The sequence below is a fragment of the Ahaetulla prasina genome, chromosome 10 (assembly GCF_028640845.1).
Source record: "Ahaetulla prasina isolate Xishuangbanna chromosome 10, ASM2864084v1, whole genome shotgun sequence".
Taxonomy (NCBI): Eukaryota; Metazoa; Chordata; class Lepidosauria; order Squamata; family Colubridae; genus Ahaetulla; species Ahaetulla prasina.
In genome coordinates, this window is record NC_080548.1 from 31382804 (window position 1) to 31401111 (window position 18308).

At 44.3% G+C, this 18308-nt stretch overlaps 1 protein-coding gene across 1 annotated transcript in view; it reads left to right on the forward strand.

Moving 5' to 3' along the window:
* RYR1 (ryanodine receptor 1) overlaps positions 1 to 18308 on the forward strand; it is a 170535-nt gene that overhangs the window by 13009 nt on the left and 139218 nt on the right. Inside the window, exons 2-6 of the mRNA XM_058196238.1 lie at positions 5690 to 5809; positions 8060 to 8164; positions 10066 to 10086; positions 14968 to 15042; positions 17094 to 17172. Of these exons, the coding sequence (XP_058052221.1) occupies positions 5690 to 5809; positions 8060 to 8164; positions 10066 to 10086; positions 14968 to 15042; positions 17094 to 17172 (400 nt within the window). The remainder of the gene's footprint in view (positions 1 to 5689; positions 5810 to 8059; positions 8165 to 10065; positions 10087 to 14967; positions 15043 to 17093; positions 17173 to 18308) is intronic.

An 18308-nucleotide genomic window follows, 5' to 3' on the forward strand; every position in this document is an offset into this window, starting at 1 on the left:
TTAGGCCCACTTAAAGAATTATTTAATCAGATACAATTAGGAGTGGAATACCCCGTCATGGAAAACATCTTTTATTTCACTGATACAAAGAGGAGCAAGACTGCTCTAAACCTGGTAACTATAGGCCGATTTCACTTTTAAATAATGATTATAAGATTTTGTAAAAATAATAGCAAATAGATTAATGTTAGTTTTACAACAAAGAATTCATACTGATCAATCTGGTTTTATAAAAGGGAGGCAGATGAGGAATAATGTTAGACAGATTATTAATATATTGGAATATTTGGAAAAGAAGAATACTTCAGCAGCACTTATTTTTTGGATGCAGAGAAAGCCTTTGATCGATTGCATTGGGATTTTTATTTAAATTAATAGAGAAAATGCAATTTGGAGACTGTTTTATTAGAATAATTAAAGCGATTTATGGAGAGCAAACAGCACAGATTATAGTAAATGGTAGTTTGACAGAAGTTATTAAGATTGCGAAGGAACAAGACAGGGATGTCCCTTATCACCATTATTGTTTGTTTTGACTCTGGAACCATTATTAGATAAAATACGAGAATTAATGAAAATAGAGGAATTAAGATTAGACAATATGAGTACAAAGTTAGAGCTTTTGCAGATGATGTAGTGGTTACGTTAATGAATCCTATAAATTCAAGTAGATTTTGTTGGAAGTAATTGATAAATATGGAAAGGTATCAGGATTTAAAATAAATCAGAAAAAACAAAAGTGATAATTAAAAATATGTCTATACAACAGAAACAAAAACTAGAGGAAATGACAGGATTTGAGGTAGTAAAAAGGTTAAATATTTAGGGTCTATATTAGCTCATCGAACAAGAAACTTTATAAGAATAATTATGACTTGCTATGGCAAAAGTTCAGAATGATATGAATGGCTGGAAGAAATTGCAGTTATCCCTATTGGGAAGGATTGCTATTAAAATGAATGTGTTACCTAGATTTTGTTTCTGTTCCAGATGATACCTATAATTAAAAAGGATAAAAATTTGGAAGATTGGCAGAGTGGGATTAATAAATTTATATGGCAGGGTAAAAAGGCGAGGTTAAAATGAAAATAATACAGGATTCACGGGAAAGAGGTGGTTTAAGAATGCCTAATTTTAAACTATATTATGAAGCAGTAACCCTCTCAGTAATAAGTGACTGGTTTAACTTAACAGAGGAAAGAATTTTGAATATAGAAGGTTATGACTTGTTATATGGATGGCATGCGTACTTATTTGATGGAAAAAGTGGATAGGGCTTTTAAGAATCATGTGTTGAGAAGTGCTCTTTATGGTCTGGAATAAATATTCCTATAAATTAGATTATAAGATTCCTATATGGGCGAGCCCTAGACATGCAATAGAGAATATAAATATAGAACAGAAACAGGAAATGATTACATATAAAGAACTTTTGTATGCTGAAGGAGGTAGATTGCAATTAAAATCATTACAGGTATTAAATGAAGAAGGGAGGAATTATACTTGGTTTCAATATGGGCAAATAAGTGCTAGATGGAAAGAAGATCAAAAAATTGGAATAATGCGAAGGGAGGAAAATTTAATAAAGCAAATTAGAAATCAGACCCAGGAGCATATAAAGAGATTGTATAATGTGTTGCTTGAAATAGATTCGAAAAGGATTTGGTAAAGGATTGTATGATAAAATGGGCACAGAATATTCAGGAACCAATAATGTTGGAAACATGGGAGAAAATTTGGGTTAGAAATGTTAAGTTTACACAAGCACAGAATTTAAGGGAAAATTTTTATAAGATGTTTTATAGATGGCATTTAGATCCCAAAAAATTATCATGTATGTATCCTAATATCCAAGCGAAATGTTGGAGGTGTGATTGTGATGATGCTACATATTTTCATATTTGGTGGACTTGCAAGAAAATTAAGGTCTTTTGGATAAGAATTTGGTGGATTATTCAAAATGTACTGAAGAAGAAGATAAAGTTCCTGCCACAATTTTTCCTTTTGGGAATTATAATGGATTGTACAGGGATTGAGACTAAACTGATTTTGAACTTAATAACAGCAGCAAGACTGTTGATTGGACAATACTGGAAGAAAGAAGAGATACCTACAATAGAAGAATGGATATTGAAAGTTATTAACTTGGCTGAGATGGCTAAAATCTCAGCGCTTTTAAAAGACAATACGCAGGAAAGATATTTAATTGAATGGAAAAAATGGATTGATTATCTACAAAACAGATATCAGATTAAGAAATATCAGATTGCCTTTGAATAATTAGAAAGTTATTTTATGTAATGGGGAGGGGGTTGGGAGACGAAAAGCTTTGGATGTGGTTATTTGGATTGGACTTTACCTTGTGATTGACCCGGGAAGCCGCGGGTGGGGGAGGGAGGGGGGTGTTTTGTTTTGTTTTTTTTTTAGGGAGGGAGGGGAAAAAGGGGAAAATGTTTTGTTTTTTAAAACTCTTTCAATAAAAAAAAAAAAAAAAAAAAAAAACAATGGATTATGGGGTCCTTAAAAGTAGATGATGATGATTCTCGGCCCGCGTCACCTACACCAGCAGGGTGGAGAAGGATCTGTCAGCTGGATGGAGGACGCTGATGTCCTCGTCTTGGCTCCTTCCTGAGTCACCTTCCCCATCATGGCTCTGTTCCAAGATCTCCATCCTTGGTTGCGCATCTCAGCTCTTCGGCTGGTGCGCACGTGTGCCCCCCCCCCCGCCGTCTTTAATTCCCTGCACTGGTGCTGCAGGTTTTTTTCGGTGCCCTTGATTGATGAAGGCTGCCAGTTCTGGCAGCTGGGCTGATAGGAGGTCTTCTCCCTCCAGTTTGACGGTCATGAATGAAAGCATCATTTCGCTTCTAATTTTGGGGTGGGGATTGTTGAAGGACAGGAAGCCCAGCTCGAAAAACAGACTTCCTAGCCCAGAAGGTTTATGCAACCTGATTTTTATTTTGTTTTTATCTAGCCGAGATTATTAGAGGAAAAGCAGTTTTCCAGGTTCATCTCCATTTTTCAGGTTTTTGGATTTTATACTGGCGATTTCTTGGTTTCGTTGTTGTGAGTCGCCCAGAGTCGTTCGGGGTCTGCTGGCATACAGGTTTCATAAATGATGGGTTGCCACGCAGTCAACCAGGTGTTTAGACTGGATTTGGCATTTTTATCCACTTCTCGAGTCCTTCCCAAGAACCTGGGAGGGGTAGAGGTTGTCTTGAAGGTCTCCTCACAGGAGTAAAGCTGCCTTTCGCAATTGACTGATGGTGACTTTGTCAGTGCCGATGGTGTTTAAATGATGCTCCAGATGTTTTGGGTTTGCACCCATGGCAGCTATTACTATTGGTACTTTGCTTTCTTTTACCAGAAATCGATCTACTGAATAACAGAATAACAAAAAAGAATAATAGCATAACAGAATAAAGAAATAACAGAGTTGGAAAGCGATTCTCACTACTGTTAACACATGTACGGTATTCCCTTTATTGTACCCTTCTGGTAGAATACCCAACAAGAATATTTCTGGTTTTAAATCTATATGTTGCTTCACCATTTTTTTTTAACCATAGATGTATTTTTGTCCAGTATTTTTTTTTTTTTTTTGCCTTTGGACCAGGGATGGTGTTCACTTACCTTCGCTACCGGTTCGCAAATATGAGCGCTCGCGCATGCGCAGGGCCTTTGCACATGCGCAGAGCTTCAAAAATGTGGATGAATGGGACGTGATTTCATCCGGGCGGGGGCCGGGATAGCTCAGGCAATAGAGAAGCCTGTTATTAGAACACAAAGCCTGCAATTACTGCAGGTTCGAGCCCGGCCCAAGGTTGACTCAGCCTTCCACCCTTTATAAGGTAGGTAAAATGAGGACCCAGATTGTTGGGGGGGCAATAAGTTGACTTTGTAAAAAATATACAAATAGAATGAGACTATTGCCTTATACATTGTAAGCCGCCCTGAGTCTTCGGAGAAGGGCGGGGTATAAATGTAAACAAAAAAAAAAGAGCTTCCTGCAACTGCCACTACCAGTTTGCCCGAACCGGATCGAACCGGCTGAATTGCTTTGGACATGTCCACCACATATGATAATATGAACCCGGTATCTGATTCCATTTCCAACATTTGGTGGACACGCTTTGAAACATCTTTGCTTTCATTCACTTTTCTGACGTGAGACCTTTTCCTAGTTACGGAGATTTTGCACAAATAAATATTTTATTGTTGGATTTTTTAAAATGCCGTGCGGCACATGGTTGCAAACATGGAGACTGATGGGTTCGGTTATGTAGATGTTTTAGGACAGAACCAGGATGCAGTGGATAAAGATTGTTATAGGGTGAACGTTTTACATTTTTCTTTCTTTATTGTTTGTTTTTTTCATGCTGTATGCCATCCAGAAGCCCTCTTGTTTTTGTTGAGCGGCCTTGCAACTCTTAAAAGCAAATAAATGACGTAAACCGTATGGCAACCAGGAAGGCTGTGAGAACGAGTCCCAGAGAAATAACATTTTGATTTATCACCATGGCTTTGAACTATAAGTTTTAAAATCTATCCCATGGTAATAGAACAGTATGAATGAGCTGGAAGGGACCTCGGAGGTCTTCTAGTCCAGCCCCCTGCTCAAGCAGGAGAACCTATATCATTTCAGATAAGTGACTGTCCAGACTCTTCTTAAAAAACTCCAGTGATAAGAGTGCCCATGATTTCTGGTGGAAAGCTGTTCCGCTGGTTAATTGTCCTCACTGTTTGGAAGTTTCTCCTTAATTCCAGGTTGCTTCTCTCCTTGATTAGTGTCCAACCATTGTTTCTTGTCCTGCCCTCTGGTGCGTTGGAGAATAATATGACCCCCCTCTTCTTTGTGGCAACCCCTCAAATACTGGAATACAGCTGTCACATCCCCCCTAATTCTTCTTTTCTTTAGAGTAACCAAACCCAGATCCTGCAGCCATTCTTCATAAGTTTTAATCAGTGGTAAAATCCTCTGCGGATTGCCACTGGTTCACTGCCCATACATGCATTCTGCGTGGCAAATGCGCACTGTGTGCATGCATGTGCAGCGCGCACCAAAAGCACACTGCATGGACGTGCATGGACAGTGCGCACCAAACACGCACTTTGTGCGGAAAAAGGAGGTTTGGGAAGGTAAGTAGAACAGCCGGGGGGGGAACAGCTGTGCCACGCGATTTAGTTTCAATAGAAACCAGGATTTCCTGCTTTCTAGTGAATATAAACTGCGCAGCACTGCTGATCGTTAGAAATACTGGTTCGTCTGAATCGGTAGCTTTATTTTACTACCGGTTTGCCCGAACCGGTGCAAACCGATAGCATTTCACCCCTGGTCTTAGTCTCCAGAGCTTTGATCATCTTAGTTGCTCTTCTCTGAACGTCTTCCAAAGTCTCAACATCTTTTTTGTGTCATGGGAACCAAAATTGGTTGCAGTATTCCAGGTGTGGTCTTAACTTGGGTTTTAAGTTGACCACATGCCTGGGGAGCGGGGAGGGAGGAGGCAGTGTTTCTCAGCCTTCGAAATTTAACAAGGTGTGGACTGCAGCTCCGAGAATTCCCCAGCCAGCACGGTTGGCAAGTTTGAAAAATACTTTTGAAGAGTCGCAGTTTCATATTCCTGTTGGAATTCCAATAGGAGTGACCTAAAATATGTATAATTCTGAACAATTTTTTTTCCTCCCTCAGGATGATGAAGTTGTCCTTCAGTGTTCCGCCGTTGTCTTCAATGAACAGCTGAAGTTATGTCTGGCTACCGAAGGCTTTGGAAATCGGCTCTGTTTTCTGGAACCTACCTCTAACGCTCAGGTGCGTACCGAGGCAGGTGACACAGATGTGGGACTGGAAAGGTGTATAAACAACAGCTTAACCTGCCCTCCATGACCTGCGGCCACCTGCTTTCATACTGGGAATTAGGCATCAAAGTCTATTGGTCTGGAGAAGTTGGCTTTCTTTCCATGGATGGATCGGCCACATTTGACCAGGTTTTTTTTTTTTATTCAAAAAGTTTTACAAAAAAATTTTTCCCACCCCCTTTCCCCCCAATCCCCCTCCCTTCACTAATACCCTCCCCCCTCCCCCCTGACTTTCCGGAACAAGTACAAGGTATAGTTAAAAATAAAACAAACATATGCTAAGAAAATTTTTCCCCAAAACTATTATACCAATTTTCCCTCTCTAGCTCTGACTTCCTCCTAACATAACCAAAATCCTTCAAAAAATAAAAAAAATAAAATTTTTTTTTTAACAATTAACAGTAATAAAATATATAAATCAATAGAACAAATTAATCCTAAAGTATTTAAAACCAGCTAAAGCATAAAAATCCAATCCAATTCAAAAAATATCTCCCTTATAGCTTCTATAACCATATAATTTTTCCCCCAGATCTTTCTTACATAAGATCTTTTGAGAATATTCTATTTAAAATTGAGTGCAACACATTATAAAATTTCAATACAGAAAATTACAATATCTATTCAACTTTAGTCCTTCCTCGTCAAAATCCAGTATAGATCCAAATATCTAGTCTTTTATGATAGATATAAAACATATAATCAACCCATTTCTTCCAGATCTTCCTCACGAATTATCTTTCCGGGACACTAATATTTTTGTCTGTTAATATTTCAAAAAAACCTTGTTTCAAGGATAATACTTTTGTCTCTTGCCATTTTTTTTGATGATTTGACCGGGTTTATCATTTATTTCTTTATTAAATTTTTATCCTGCCTTTATGACTTTAGAAGTATGGTGAACATTCATCCTACTCCTTCCTAGTCCACTTTTCCCCACAACAAGCTTGGGAGGTAGGTTGGGCTGAAAAGTAGGCATCAACTCAAAGACACCCAGACGGCTTTTTATGCCTAAGGCAGGACTAGAACTCACTGTCTCTCGGTGATTGGCCCAAAGTCACCTAACCAGCCTTTATTTCTAAGGCAGGAATAGAACTCACCGTCTCCTGGTGATTGGCCCAAAGTCACCCCCAGCCAGCTTTCATTCATAAGGGGGACTAGAATTCACCATCCCCTGGTGATTGGTTTACAGTCGCCCAACTGCCTTTTCATTGGCTAAGATGGAACTAGGACTCACCACCTCCCGGTGATTGGCCCAAAGTCACCTAACCAGCTTTTATTTCTAAGGCAGGACTAGAACTCACCGTCTCCTGGTGATTGGCCCAAAGTCACCCCCAGCCAGCTTTCATTCATAAGGAGGGACTAGAATTCACCATCCCCTGGTGATTGGTTTACAGTCGCCCAACTGCCTTTTCATTGGCTAAGATGGAACTAGGACTCACCACCTCCCGGTGATTGGCTCAAAGTCACCCAGCTGGCCTTCATAGCTAAGTCAGGATTAGAACTCAGGGTCTCTTTCTTTCTAACCTGGGACCTTAACCACTAGACCAAACTGGAATCATGTCTTGGACTTTTGATGAGCTTGCAGAGTTTTATTTTATACGTTTGGTTGTGACCCAGGTGGTTGTGGTGGCAAATCGTTTGCAAAACTCAGCCAATAGAAACCACAACCCTTCTCTTGATTTCCTACTTTTCTTGTAAAGCAAGAGATGATCGATGGATGATTTATTTTTATTTTTTTCTGTTGTTGTTCTGAGTTACTTTTTTTCTTTTCTCTCGCTCTCTTCTTCTTCTTTTTCCTGATTTCTTTTTTTTAGGAGGTGACATAATTAGAAGTTAGATGAGAAAGAAAGAAAAAAAATTCTTAAGCTAGAATAAGTGATAGAAATAAGAAAAGGGGGAACATTTGCGTGTACTTTTTAATGTCATAAGATGAAAACAGCAACAAGAGAAAACGTGGACTAATTGAACGACGGTAGACTATAACTTAACAGAAGTATGCATTATTATTAGAAACATAGAAGCGGATTGAATGTAAGGATTCTGATTAACTGGATTAGTTTTATTTGCATTAGAATGTATGACTCTCAGGTGCGACACACTGTTCATGCATTGATTTGATATTTTGATAAAAAATTAAAAAAAAACTTGGGAGGAAAAGAAAGAAAAAAGAAACCACACCTAGTTTTCTATCCCCACGCAGAAAGTCCCTCCGGATCTGGCGATATGCTGCTTCATTTTGGAACAGTCCTTGTCCGTACGAGCCCTGCAGGAAATGCTGGCCAATACCGTGGAAGCCGGCGTCGAGGTAAGAAGGGGAACGTTTCTCTTCCTTTGGGGGCAGTGAGTTAGAAGGGGAGCTCTTGGCGGGGCCTCCTTGAGTTAAGACCATGGATGAGAATGTGTGTGTGTGTGTGTATTCAAGTATCTTACTAGGGCGAGCAGATGAGCTTCTCCTACATGCGTCCGGCACAAAAAGCTATGCATATAGACACATGCCAGCCTTGTGAGGTAGTCCAGGTAAGAAGCACACCGAGTACTGCTATAGCTCTGCCTTTATTATATGGTTACACTAGCTGCTAACCTGGCATTGCCCGGGTATTTATAGACATCAAAGCCTTTGTCTGACCGGGAGCCATTGAGAGGGGCCTTTCTTCCCCTTGCTCCCATGCCCATCATCCCTGCTCTCTCCCTTCCCCCTCCCATGCGCTCCTCTTTCCCACCCTGTCTACGATCCTGGCACTTTGCCCCAAATCCATCAGGTGCTTCCCCATTGCTCCACTGGAGAGAGAACGTCACGGCTGCCTTTCCAGAGGAAGCTGTGAAGGAACTGACATCACAAATGCTCTAGGATGCTACACGCGCTCTCCTTAACGGCCCAGGCGTTCCACAATTATGCTGGAACACACACACACACACACACCAGGGGTGCCTTACGCCCACAGTATTTTTTTCCAGATCGTAAGTCATCTGTGTACCAAGTTTGGTTGAAATTGCTCAAGGCATTCCAGAGTTATGCTGGAACATACATACAAACATACATCCTTTTATAGATAGATAGATAGATAGATAGATAGATAGATAGATAGATAGATAGATAGATAGATAGATAGATAAACAGAATCTTGCAAGCCTGAAAGTACATTTCTTCCCCCTCACCTGTGCAGTCTCAGAAACTATGGAGATGTTTGCTAGCATCCTTATTTCTTCCATGGGCTCAGCTGCCTCTTATCTTACTTAGCCTCCCTCTCTTCCTCCTGTCTCCCAAGGTCATCCCCACAACCCATTACAATAAAATTCTGCATTGTAGCTTGGATGAAGATGGGGCACATTGGCATTGGAATTGGGTGGATGGGGTTTGAAGACCGGGGAAGAGTCACTCTGGAGTTGGGTGGCACCAAATTGAATTAAATAAATATATATGATGTCAGTCATTAGGGTGGTGTGGTGGCCTAGAAGCGGAGCTCTCGCCTCACAATCAGGAGGTTGTGAGTTCGATCCTAGGTAGTAGAGGCAGATATTTCTCTCCCTGGGCACACTGAGAATACATCTGCTGAATAAAACTCCGCGTTGGCGACAGGAAGGGCATCCGGCCAGTAAACACTCTGCTCCATTCAGTTACCCAGACAGACTCCATCCCACAAGGGATTATGGGGGTCGTTAAAAGAGGATGATGATACGATGTCAGTCATTACAGATAACATTTTAATTAACATTACACGGTGGTCTGGTACATGTGAATAAATACTTTACTGTAGAAATAGGAGAACAAGTCTTATCCTTGATTGGTGATCTTCACCATTTAGGAACTCTGTGCACAGTCTCAAATTTAATTGCACCCAGCTACTTGCGGTAAAATTAGCAAAAAAAAACCATTTCCCCTCTAAAACTGCAACGGTGAAAAACCAAGATTCGATCCTAGGGGTCGCTCCCTGGTTTGGGTCCCATAGTCCTCACCGGAGGCTGAGCGTGTCCTGGGTACGTTCTCCGCTTTCTCCCAGTGAGGAGAACCCGATGGGCATCTTGAATGGTGAATGAATGGAAGGTGTTGGGAGGGGGGTCCTTTTAAGGGGTGAAGGGAGACATCCAACAAGCCTCAGGTATCCCCCCCCGATGCCCGTTGGCCCTTGGACTGAGTAATCATCAATGGTTCACCTTCTCTCCCTCTTCTTTTCTTTGGCTTCTCAAATCTGCCGACTGACCCTCTAGGGTGTTGACTTGGACAAGTGGGTAGGTGCTACCTTCAGCCGCTGCCGTGATCCCATGTGCTCATGCCCTTCCTTCTAAACCTTCCCACCACCCCCTTCTCCCTACCCTGTTTTGGTGTGTGCCTCCCAGTTCCTGTTTTCCTTCTCGGGGGTTCCCACCTCCTCAAATGTAACCCGTAAGGGACACAAGCGACAGATTTCAAGGAGACGGTTGATTTGCCGTAGGATGGCGGGGCGTTAACCTGGAAGGACCCAACTTGTTTTGGGTTGTGAGACGTTCCAGGCTGTTCACGCTATGTTAAGGGTCAAGGAGGGCCCGTTTGGGAAGCAGCATTGAGATACCTTGAAGGGTGAACGTATTAAGTGCCTTCAGATGGTAAGAGAGGTACCTGGCCTCTAACCCAGGGTCTGCACCCAGGGGTCTGCAAACTTGGCTCTTTTTAGACTTGTGGACTGCAAACTTGGCTCTTTTAAGACCCAGGGGTCTAACCTAGAGGTCTGCAAACTTGGCTCTTTTAAGACTTGTGGACTTCAGCTCCCAGAGCTTTGCTGGCTGAGGAACTCTGGGAGTTGAAGTCCACAAGTCTTAAAAGAGCCAAGTTTGCAGACCCTTGCTCTAACCCAAACTCCATACAAACAGGAGTTCTGCTCCTAGGGCAGTGATGGGAACCTTGCACGCATGTCAGGGCCACAACCCGGAAGAGGAGCTGCCCAGGGCACATGTGTGCGCCTGAAAATGAACTTCCGGTTTCAGCTACTGAACTTCCGGTTTCAGCCAGCTATTCTTCCGGGTTTCCGGCATGCATGCGCACGTGACGATCAGCTGGCCCACGCGCATGCTCATGCAGGAAAACGGAAGACCGGCTCTTCCAGTTTCCGGCACTGCCACACGCAAAAAGGTCAGCTGATCATCTCACACGAATGCGTACCAGAAATCCAAAAGAGGAATGGGCGTGCCAGGCGCGTGCCAGGCGACACGGTTCCATGTGTCACTTCAAGCACGCGTGCCATAGGTTCGCCATCACGATCCTAGGGTGTAGGAGAAGGAGTGGAAGAATCTGGGGGTGGAGTTAAAAGAGAGATCAGCCTAGAATCCTCTACGTCCAACCTCCCTTGAATTCCATTGGTCCTGTCAGGCACCAGGAGCCAAGAGTTCAGAAACCCTGAGAATTCATTCCCTGCAACCTATACCCAAGACCAAGAACCTGATCTATAATGGTCAATTCAAATTGGCGCCAGATAAGAATCAATGGACTTCGGGGGGGGGGCTGGACTTAAAGCTCTTTTGGGGGTGTAGGGATTCCAGACGGATGGCGTGGCTGATGTGACCCTTGATTTCACCATTCATTGAGAAGATTCCTTTTGCATAGGCATGATTAGCAATAAATCCGTTTCATTGGATCTTAAAATGCGGACCTGATCTTCCAGGCCTGACATAGCCCCCCCACCCCCACCCCCAAATACTTAACATGCCTTTCTTCTCATTTATGCCATCTATCAGCTACCATACAGATAGATTGAGATACGTCTCCCAGAACTGAGCCAGCATTTTCACAAAGAGGGCAGGATTTGGAGCGGGCTTGGTTGCATTTTGTGTTTTATCACGTCCCCATTCCCACAACTGTCCCACAGGCAGGTTCTCCTTCATGAACAGAAGTTTTGGCACAGATGGGGATTCCTACGAAAATGTAGGGCAATGTGACAGTTTGTGAAGTTGGGTGGGCCTTGCCAACCCCCCGCGGTTCTTAGCGATGGGTCTTCCTTGTTGAAAACTAGGTGGGATCCCCTCGTCCCCTCCCTCCAGTAATCTTTCTCTCCCTCCTTCATACCTCTTCCTCCTCCTTCCTTCCACGTTTTCAACCCATCATCCTTCCTATTGGACTTCTCCACTGATGGTTGGTTGTGGTTTCCCAGATTGGTCCCTGTGTACCTTCTCCCTTCATTGCATGGTTCCTATCAGTGAACCCCTCCTTCCTTCTGGAAAATCCTCCACGGGTTGGGTGTAGAATGGAGTGTGACGAAAGAAACATGGTGGTTTGCACTTGACAACGGAGAGTTGGGAGGGAGGGAGGGAGGATGGACAACGGACGGTTGGGAGGGAGAAACTCACTACCCTGTGATCATGGGACGTTGTTTGCCACAACTTAAACTCCCCATGGGGTTCCAGAAAGGTTCATAACAGCCTTTCTAAGGGGAATGTGTTCTGTCCCCCCTCGCCTCCGTCCGAGCAATAGCTTAATTAGCCGGCACTATCAGCTCTGGCAGCAAACTAGCGAGCGTCTGCCAAGTGTCTCTGTTATCTCCTTCGACGCCGATGAGTCACCCAGGAACAAACAGTACTTCAGCTCTTAGTTAAGCAGTTAATTTGCCAGCTACGAAGCGGCACAGCAGCTCTTGCTGCCTTTATATCCTGTGGGGTGTGACTCCATGACTCAGCACTTCCTAGGCCTGCCCCACCCCTGCTTCTGTTGTTCCCACCTTTCCTGCCTACGAAACCTAGGGTCCAGCCAGGCCTGATTGCCATCAGCTGGGTCTGGAGGCATGGCCTGGGGTGTGTGTGGAAAGAGTCAGGGGATGGAGGCCTTGTTATCTCTTCCACCTGGCCTGCTTCTGGCTCCTGGAGCTAAGCCAGGGAAGCCGGTGCTCCCGAGGTAAGTCCTGATGGCCCTTCCCCCTCACTTTCCAAGTCACTTTCTGGCAGGAGGCCCGGCTTGTGGGGGCGCAGACACAACAGAATGATCTTGGGTCTCATCATATCCCTCAACCCTGTTCACGTTTTGGGGAAGAACATCCATGAAATTCTAGTTGACAAGCAACCCATGTTGAACCTGCCAAATGGGAACATCTGATTTCTTGCTGTTTTATTGAGATAAAACGGGGGGATCCCAGAGCAGGGGTATCCAAACTTGGCAACTTTAAGACTTGTGGACTTCAACTCCCAGGATTCCTCAGCCAGCTTGGGTCCATGCTCATGTGATGCGAGTTTTACGGTTGCAAGAATACATGACATAATTAGATGTTCCTGTGTGTGCTTTGGAGCTTCTGACTTTTTTTGGTGGTGTTGGGGGGCATTTTCTGCGGTCAAGTCAGTGATCTGGTCACATCTGTGCAGACACGGCTCAAGCAGATCCATCCTTTGAGGATGTCACTCATTGTATGCCCCTTGAGATATAAGATGCAGGAGTTGAACTCTTCCCTAGAGTCGTGAGGTCCACATTTTGAGGCACGTGCTAAAAGAGACGAGATTGGGACATCGTGGAAATCTCCCCAACCATTAATTTCATAGTATTTTATTATGAACTAGCTGATAACACAGCATTGCCCGGGTATTTATTTATCCCAATCCCTCTTACCAGAGGGAGCCCCCTTGTGGAGTACTGTGAAGCCGTTACCATGACAACTCCACTGTGCTGTACAGTAGAAGCCATTTTAAGGCACAACAGCTATATCTTAAAAAATTTGAATCCAAAATACACACTATCACCGTCAAAAGTGCTTTGATTTGACACTATAGATATAATTTGTTCCTTTTCATTTCAGCAGCCCAGGCATTCCAGAGTTATGCTGGAACACATACCCACAAACATACCCACACCCTGCATATTGTTCCTGATCACTGCAAAATGAAGATCAAGACAAAAATCAGATTTTTGTCTCTGAAACTAGATTGCAACTGCTGCATCAACATACGTAGGAGGGCATACCAAGCCTTGGCTGAAATTTTAGCGAGGGGAAAGGATTTGCAACTGGTCTGGCCCAACGTAGCTACCCAATGGTGGAAAGAGCCAAGTAGCCTCCAGTCCTTTCCCCCCAACTAAGCATCTCTTCCCCTTTGAGTTGGGTGAAAATCCGGTTTTGGCTGTTGTGTTTTGAGTTGCAACTCCCAAGTCCATTGGGCATCGAATGCTTAGTTGCTCCAGAGACTCTCTTCCATCTCTTCAGGAGATGGAAGTCCTACGGTGTTATGTGAGGTGGGGAGGGGGTTATCTCATGTGGAGATGAACACATAACTTACCGGGACGGTCTCTTATGAAAATTGTCAAACTTGTGCTTCCATGTGTTCCACACGGGCAACCAATTGTTGGGGTTGTCTAGCCCGGATGGTGAGGAGAACTTGGCCATAGTGACCTTGAATGGTAGCGTGTCTGGTAAAAAGATGGGGGAGAGGGTCTGTTGATTCTTGAAGTCATCCCACAATTTTAGCATCTGCTTTCCCAACTCCTGAGAAATGCAGTAGGTTTGCCCGAGTCAAATACAAGTAATTGTGGTCTTTACTACACAGTAACATAGACCTGAGCACCCTATGGCCCATGGGCCACATCCGGCTCTTTGGCTGTCCCTATCCTGCCCATGGCAGTGGCAGGGACCCTATTGGTCCAGCCCTCCCACAACGATCCCAGTTTCGCAGGTGTCCCCTTGTGAAAGTTAATTGCCCACCCCTCCCCTAACATGTTGAGTTGAAAAAAAATTACACCATCTCTTCGATCTTGGCTGATCTTGGAAAGCTAAGCAGGGTCAGATCTGGTGAGTCACTTGGATGGGAGATCAGCAAGATCTCAAAAACAACAACCACAACAGCAACAACAATGGAAAACTATATTGTTGCCAAGAGAACTACATGGACACCCATGAACTAACCAAGGGTCAAGCTTGACTTAGAGATGGTTGCCATCTTACCTTTTGATTAGTAGGTTTCAATCCTACCTCTGAACTCCTCGCCTTCTTGTTTGGTCAGCCACGAGGTCTAGGATCTTGTTCAATCATGTGGAAGCCGAAAGCTGGCAATAGTGGTTGTGGGGATGGGTGCATGGGTTTGAGTGAGCTCCAGGTCCAACAGTCCACAGGTACGACTGTCAAATGCCTTGTGTGATTTGGGTTTAACTTTTGCCTTGTCATCCTCCAGTCCTCACAAGGAGGTGGACATCGGACTCTGCTGTATGGACACGCTATTCTTCTCCGGCATTCCCACAGCGGCATGGTAAGTGGGGGGGAATGGAATTCAAGGAAGCTATGGATTCCGACACGGGGAGAGGGGAGGGTTGGGGAGCTTCAATGCAGAGCAAGGTGACTCTATACAAGCCCAGCGGAGCTGCTCTGTCACCCAGTGGCAACCAGGGCCATTTTGGGACAAAGCCAAGCAGGTTTATTTTCAAACTCTGAGTCATCTGTTCTCCAGATGAAGGGGTGTAAAAATTGCAAGGAATCTCGAAAGCTTTGAGGAGCTGGGGCGTCATTCTCTGCCAAGTCAGCGTCAAGGTTTGAAAAGGCTGGGAGATGTTCTGGAGGCCAAGTCAAAGTTCTAAGTAAAGAAGCCCCATCCGAGGTGGGGGCGGTGCTGGCTCTTCCTTGCCTTCTGTGTCACCGTTCCAAGGAGAGCCATAGCTATGGAGGTTCCCCATCAGAAGGAGGCCTGAATTGGTCACCCTTTTAGCCAAGCAGGTGTTTGCCTTGGCTGGAGCCACTTGCTTGAGATGTCCCCTTGCTACTACTTAGATTTGATAAGCCAGAATGAATTGATTGCTGGTGGATGTCGCTTTAGCGTCAATTCATTGGATCAGTTCAAACCTATCTTCTTAGAAGCTTCTGTCTTCAACCTGGTGGTGTAGGGTTTCCTGCCTGAGTAGGGAGTTGGACTAGATATAGAGGTCTCCCACCTTGGTCCCTTTAAGACTTGTGGACTTCAACTCCCAGAGTCCCTCAGCCAGCAAAGCTTGGAGGTCATCTAATCCAGGGGTCTCCAACCTTGGTCCCTTTAAGACTTGTGGACTTCAACTCCCAGAGTCCCTCAGCCAGCAAAGCTTGGAGGTCATCTAGTCCAGGGGTCTCCAACCTTGGTCCCTTTAAGACTTGTGGACTTCAACTCCCAGAGTCCCTCAGCCAGCAAAGCTTGGAGGTCATCTAGTCCAGGGGTCTCCCACCTTGGTCCCTTTAAGACTTGTGGACTTCAACTCCCAGAGTCCCTCAGCCAGCAAAGCTTGGAGGTCATCTAGTCCAGGGGTCTCCAACCTTGGTCCCTTTAAGACTTGTGGACTTCAACTCCCAGAGTTCCTCAGCCAGCAGATGCGCCCTCTTTTCTCGTGCATGCGTCACATGCGCTTGCAGACCTGCGCATGCGCAAAATCTTCTGTGCATGCGCAGAAGGTAAAAAACACATTATTTCCTGGTTAAAACCAGGAAGTAATGACATCTGGGTGGGTGTGCGGAGCTTTGCTACGCCATCGCTACCGAATCGCCAAACCACCAAACATGGCGCTAACGGATCACCAGGTCCAGTCAGAACCGGGAGCATTTTCACCCCTGGGTGAGCCAACCTGATCGTCAGAGCGAACTGGTTTGCTCCCAGCTGATTGTTGGAGCTACCGGTTCTCCCGAATCGGTCCAAACTGGTAGAAACCGCCCCGCCCCCTGTCTATTTTTGTCCTGCCTTTATTAATTTACAAATAACTCAAGGCAGCAAACAGACATAAGGTTCCCTCCTCCTGTTTTTGAACCCTGGGTTATCGTTTCGCCATCGCAAAACCCTACCATAGTGTTTTTCAACTTTGCCAGTTTTAAGACAGGTGGATTTCAACCTCCTGCCTGGGGAATTCTGGGAGCTGAAGTCCACTCATCTTAAAGTGGCCAAGGTTGCTTTATAGGCAGTCTAAACTCCGTTATACATTACGGGAACAATCTCAATCTAGTGTTCTTTGTCTGAAACATAAGTTGCATCAACAAACTCCCCACATTTGTGGCCAGTCATCACATTGTCTAGACCAGAGGTGTCCAACCTAGGCAACCTGAAGACCTGTGGACTTCAATTCCCAGAATTCCCCATGGCTGGCTGGGGAATACTGGGAGTTGAAGTCCACAAGACTTAGAAGTCGCTAAGGTTTGACATTCCTGGTCTAGACTACTTTTTTTTTTGCACTGATTTTTGTATTTGAGATAAGCCAGGAATCCTGGCTCATACACAAGCCAGGAATCCTGGCTTATACACAAGCCAGGAATCCTGGCTTATCCAGAACCTTTCTTCTTCCCAACGTTTAGTATTTAAGCTGCTTGACCACCTCGCGTTCCTTGACGGATAAACTCGCCTTTGACGTGGGCCTTCAAGAAGATGCTTCAGGTATGTGACGTGGTGGAGCTCTCAAGGGAACAATCGGGGGGGGAGGGGGGTGCTGATGGGTGTTCTTGCAGGATGCAGAGGGTTGGACTAGATGATCTTTGATTTATTTATTTATTTATTTATTTTATTAGATTTTTATACCGCCCTTCTCCCGAAGGACTCAGGGTGGTGTACAGCCGAAATAAAATACAGAGTATATACAATTAAAAGAAATTAAAAGAAACTATTAATAAATGGCCGATAATTTAAAAAATTTACAAATGTTTAAAATCTCTAAAACCCCAATTTAAAATCAACTATTTATGCCAGTCCTGCTTGAGTAAATAAGTATGTTTTTAGCTCACGACGGAAGGTAACTTACAGCTCCCACGGTTCTGGGCTTGTATGGGATGGCTTGAAGGGACGGGGAGGAAGAATTTACCTATCAGATTCTACATGGGTCTATTCCAATTTTTCTGTGTGCCCCCCCCCTAAGAATTTTAAGCAGCTTAAAAGTAAATGCAGTTTGGGTTAGGTTTTTTATGTATTAATATTTATTTCTACTTATACTTTATTTATGCTCTGGGCAGTGTACAATGTATACATTCTTGTTCTTGTTCTCGTTTTCTTATCATCCTCATTAGCCGCCACCTACCCAGGTACCCGTAGCCCTTGACTGCCAAGAAATGTATTGTTAAGGTTATGATAGCACTGAAAAACAGTGACTTACAGCTTGTCTTCACACTCACAACTATTTCTGCATCCCCACGGGACCAAAAGTCAGGCAGATGGCTGCCAGCATGCACAGCTAGTCCTCGGCTTACAACGGTCCATTTAGTGACCGTTCGAAGTGACGACGGCACCGGAAAAAGTGACCGATGACCGTTTTTCACACTTACAACCGTCGCAGCACGCGATTTACGTTCGGATGCTTGACAGCTGACTCAGGTTTATGACGGTTGCAGTGTCCCCGGGTCATGTGACCAATGTTCGCGACCGTCTTGACGAGCAAAGTCCACGGGGGGGGGAGCAAGATTCACTTAACAACCGGGTGACTCATTTAACAACCGCAGTGATTTGCTTAACAAATGTGGCAAGGAAAGCCGTAAAATGGGTCAAAAAACTTCACTTAACACCTTTCTCGCTTAGTCACATAA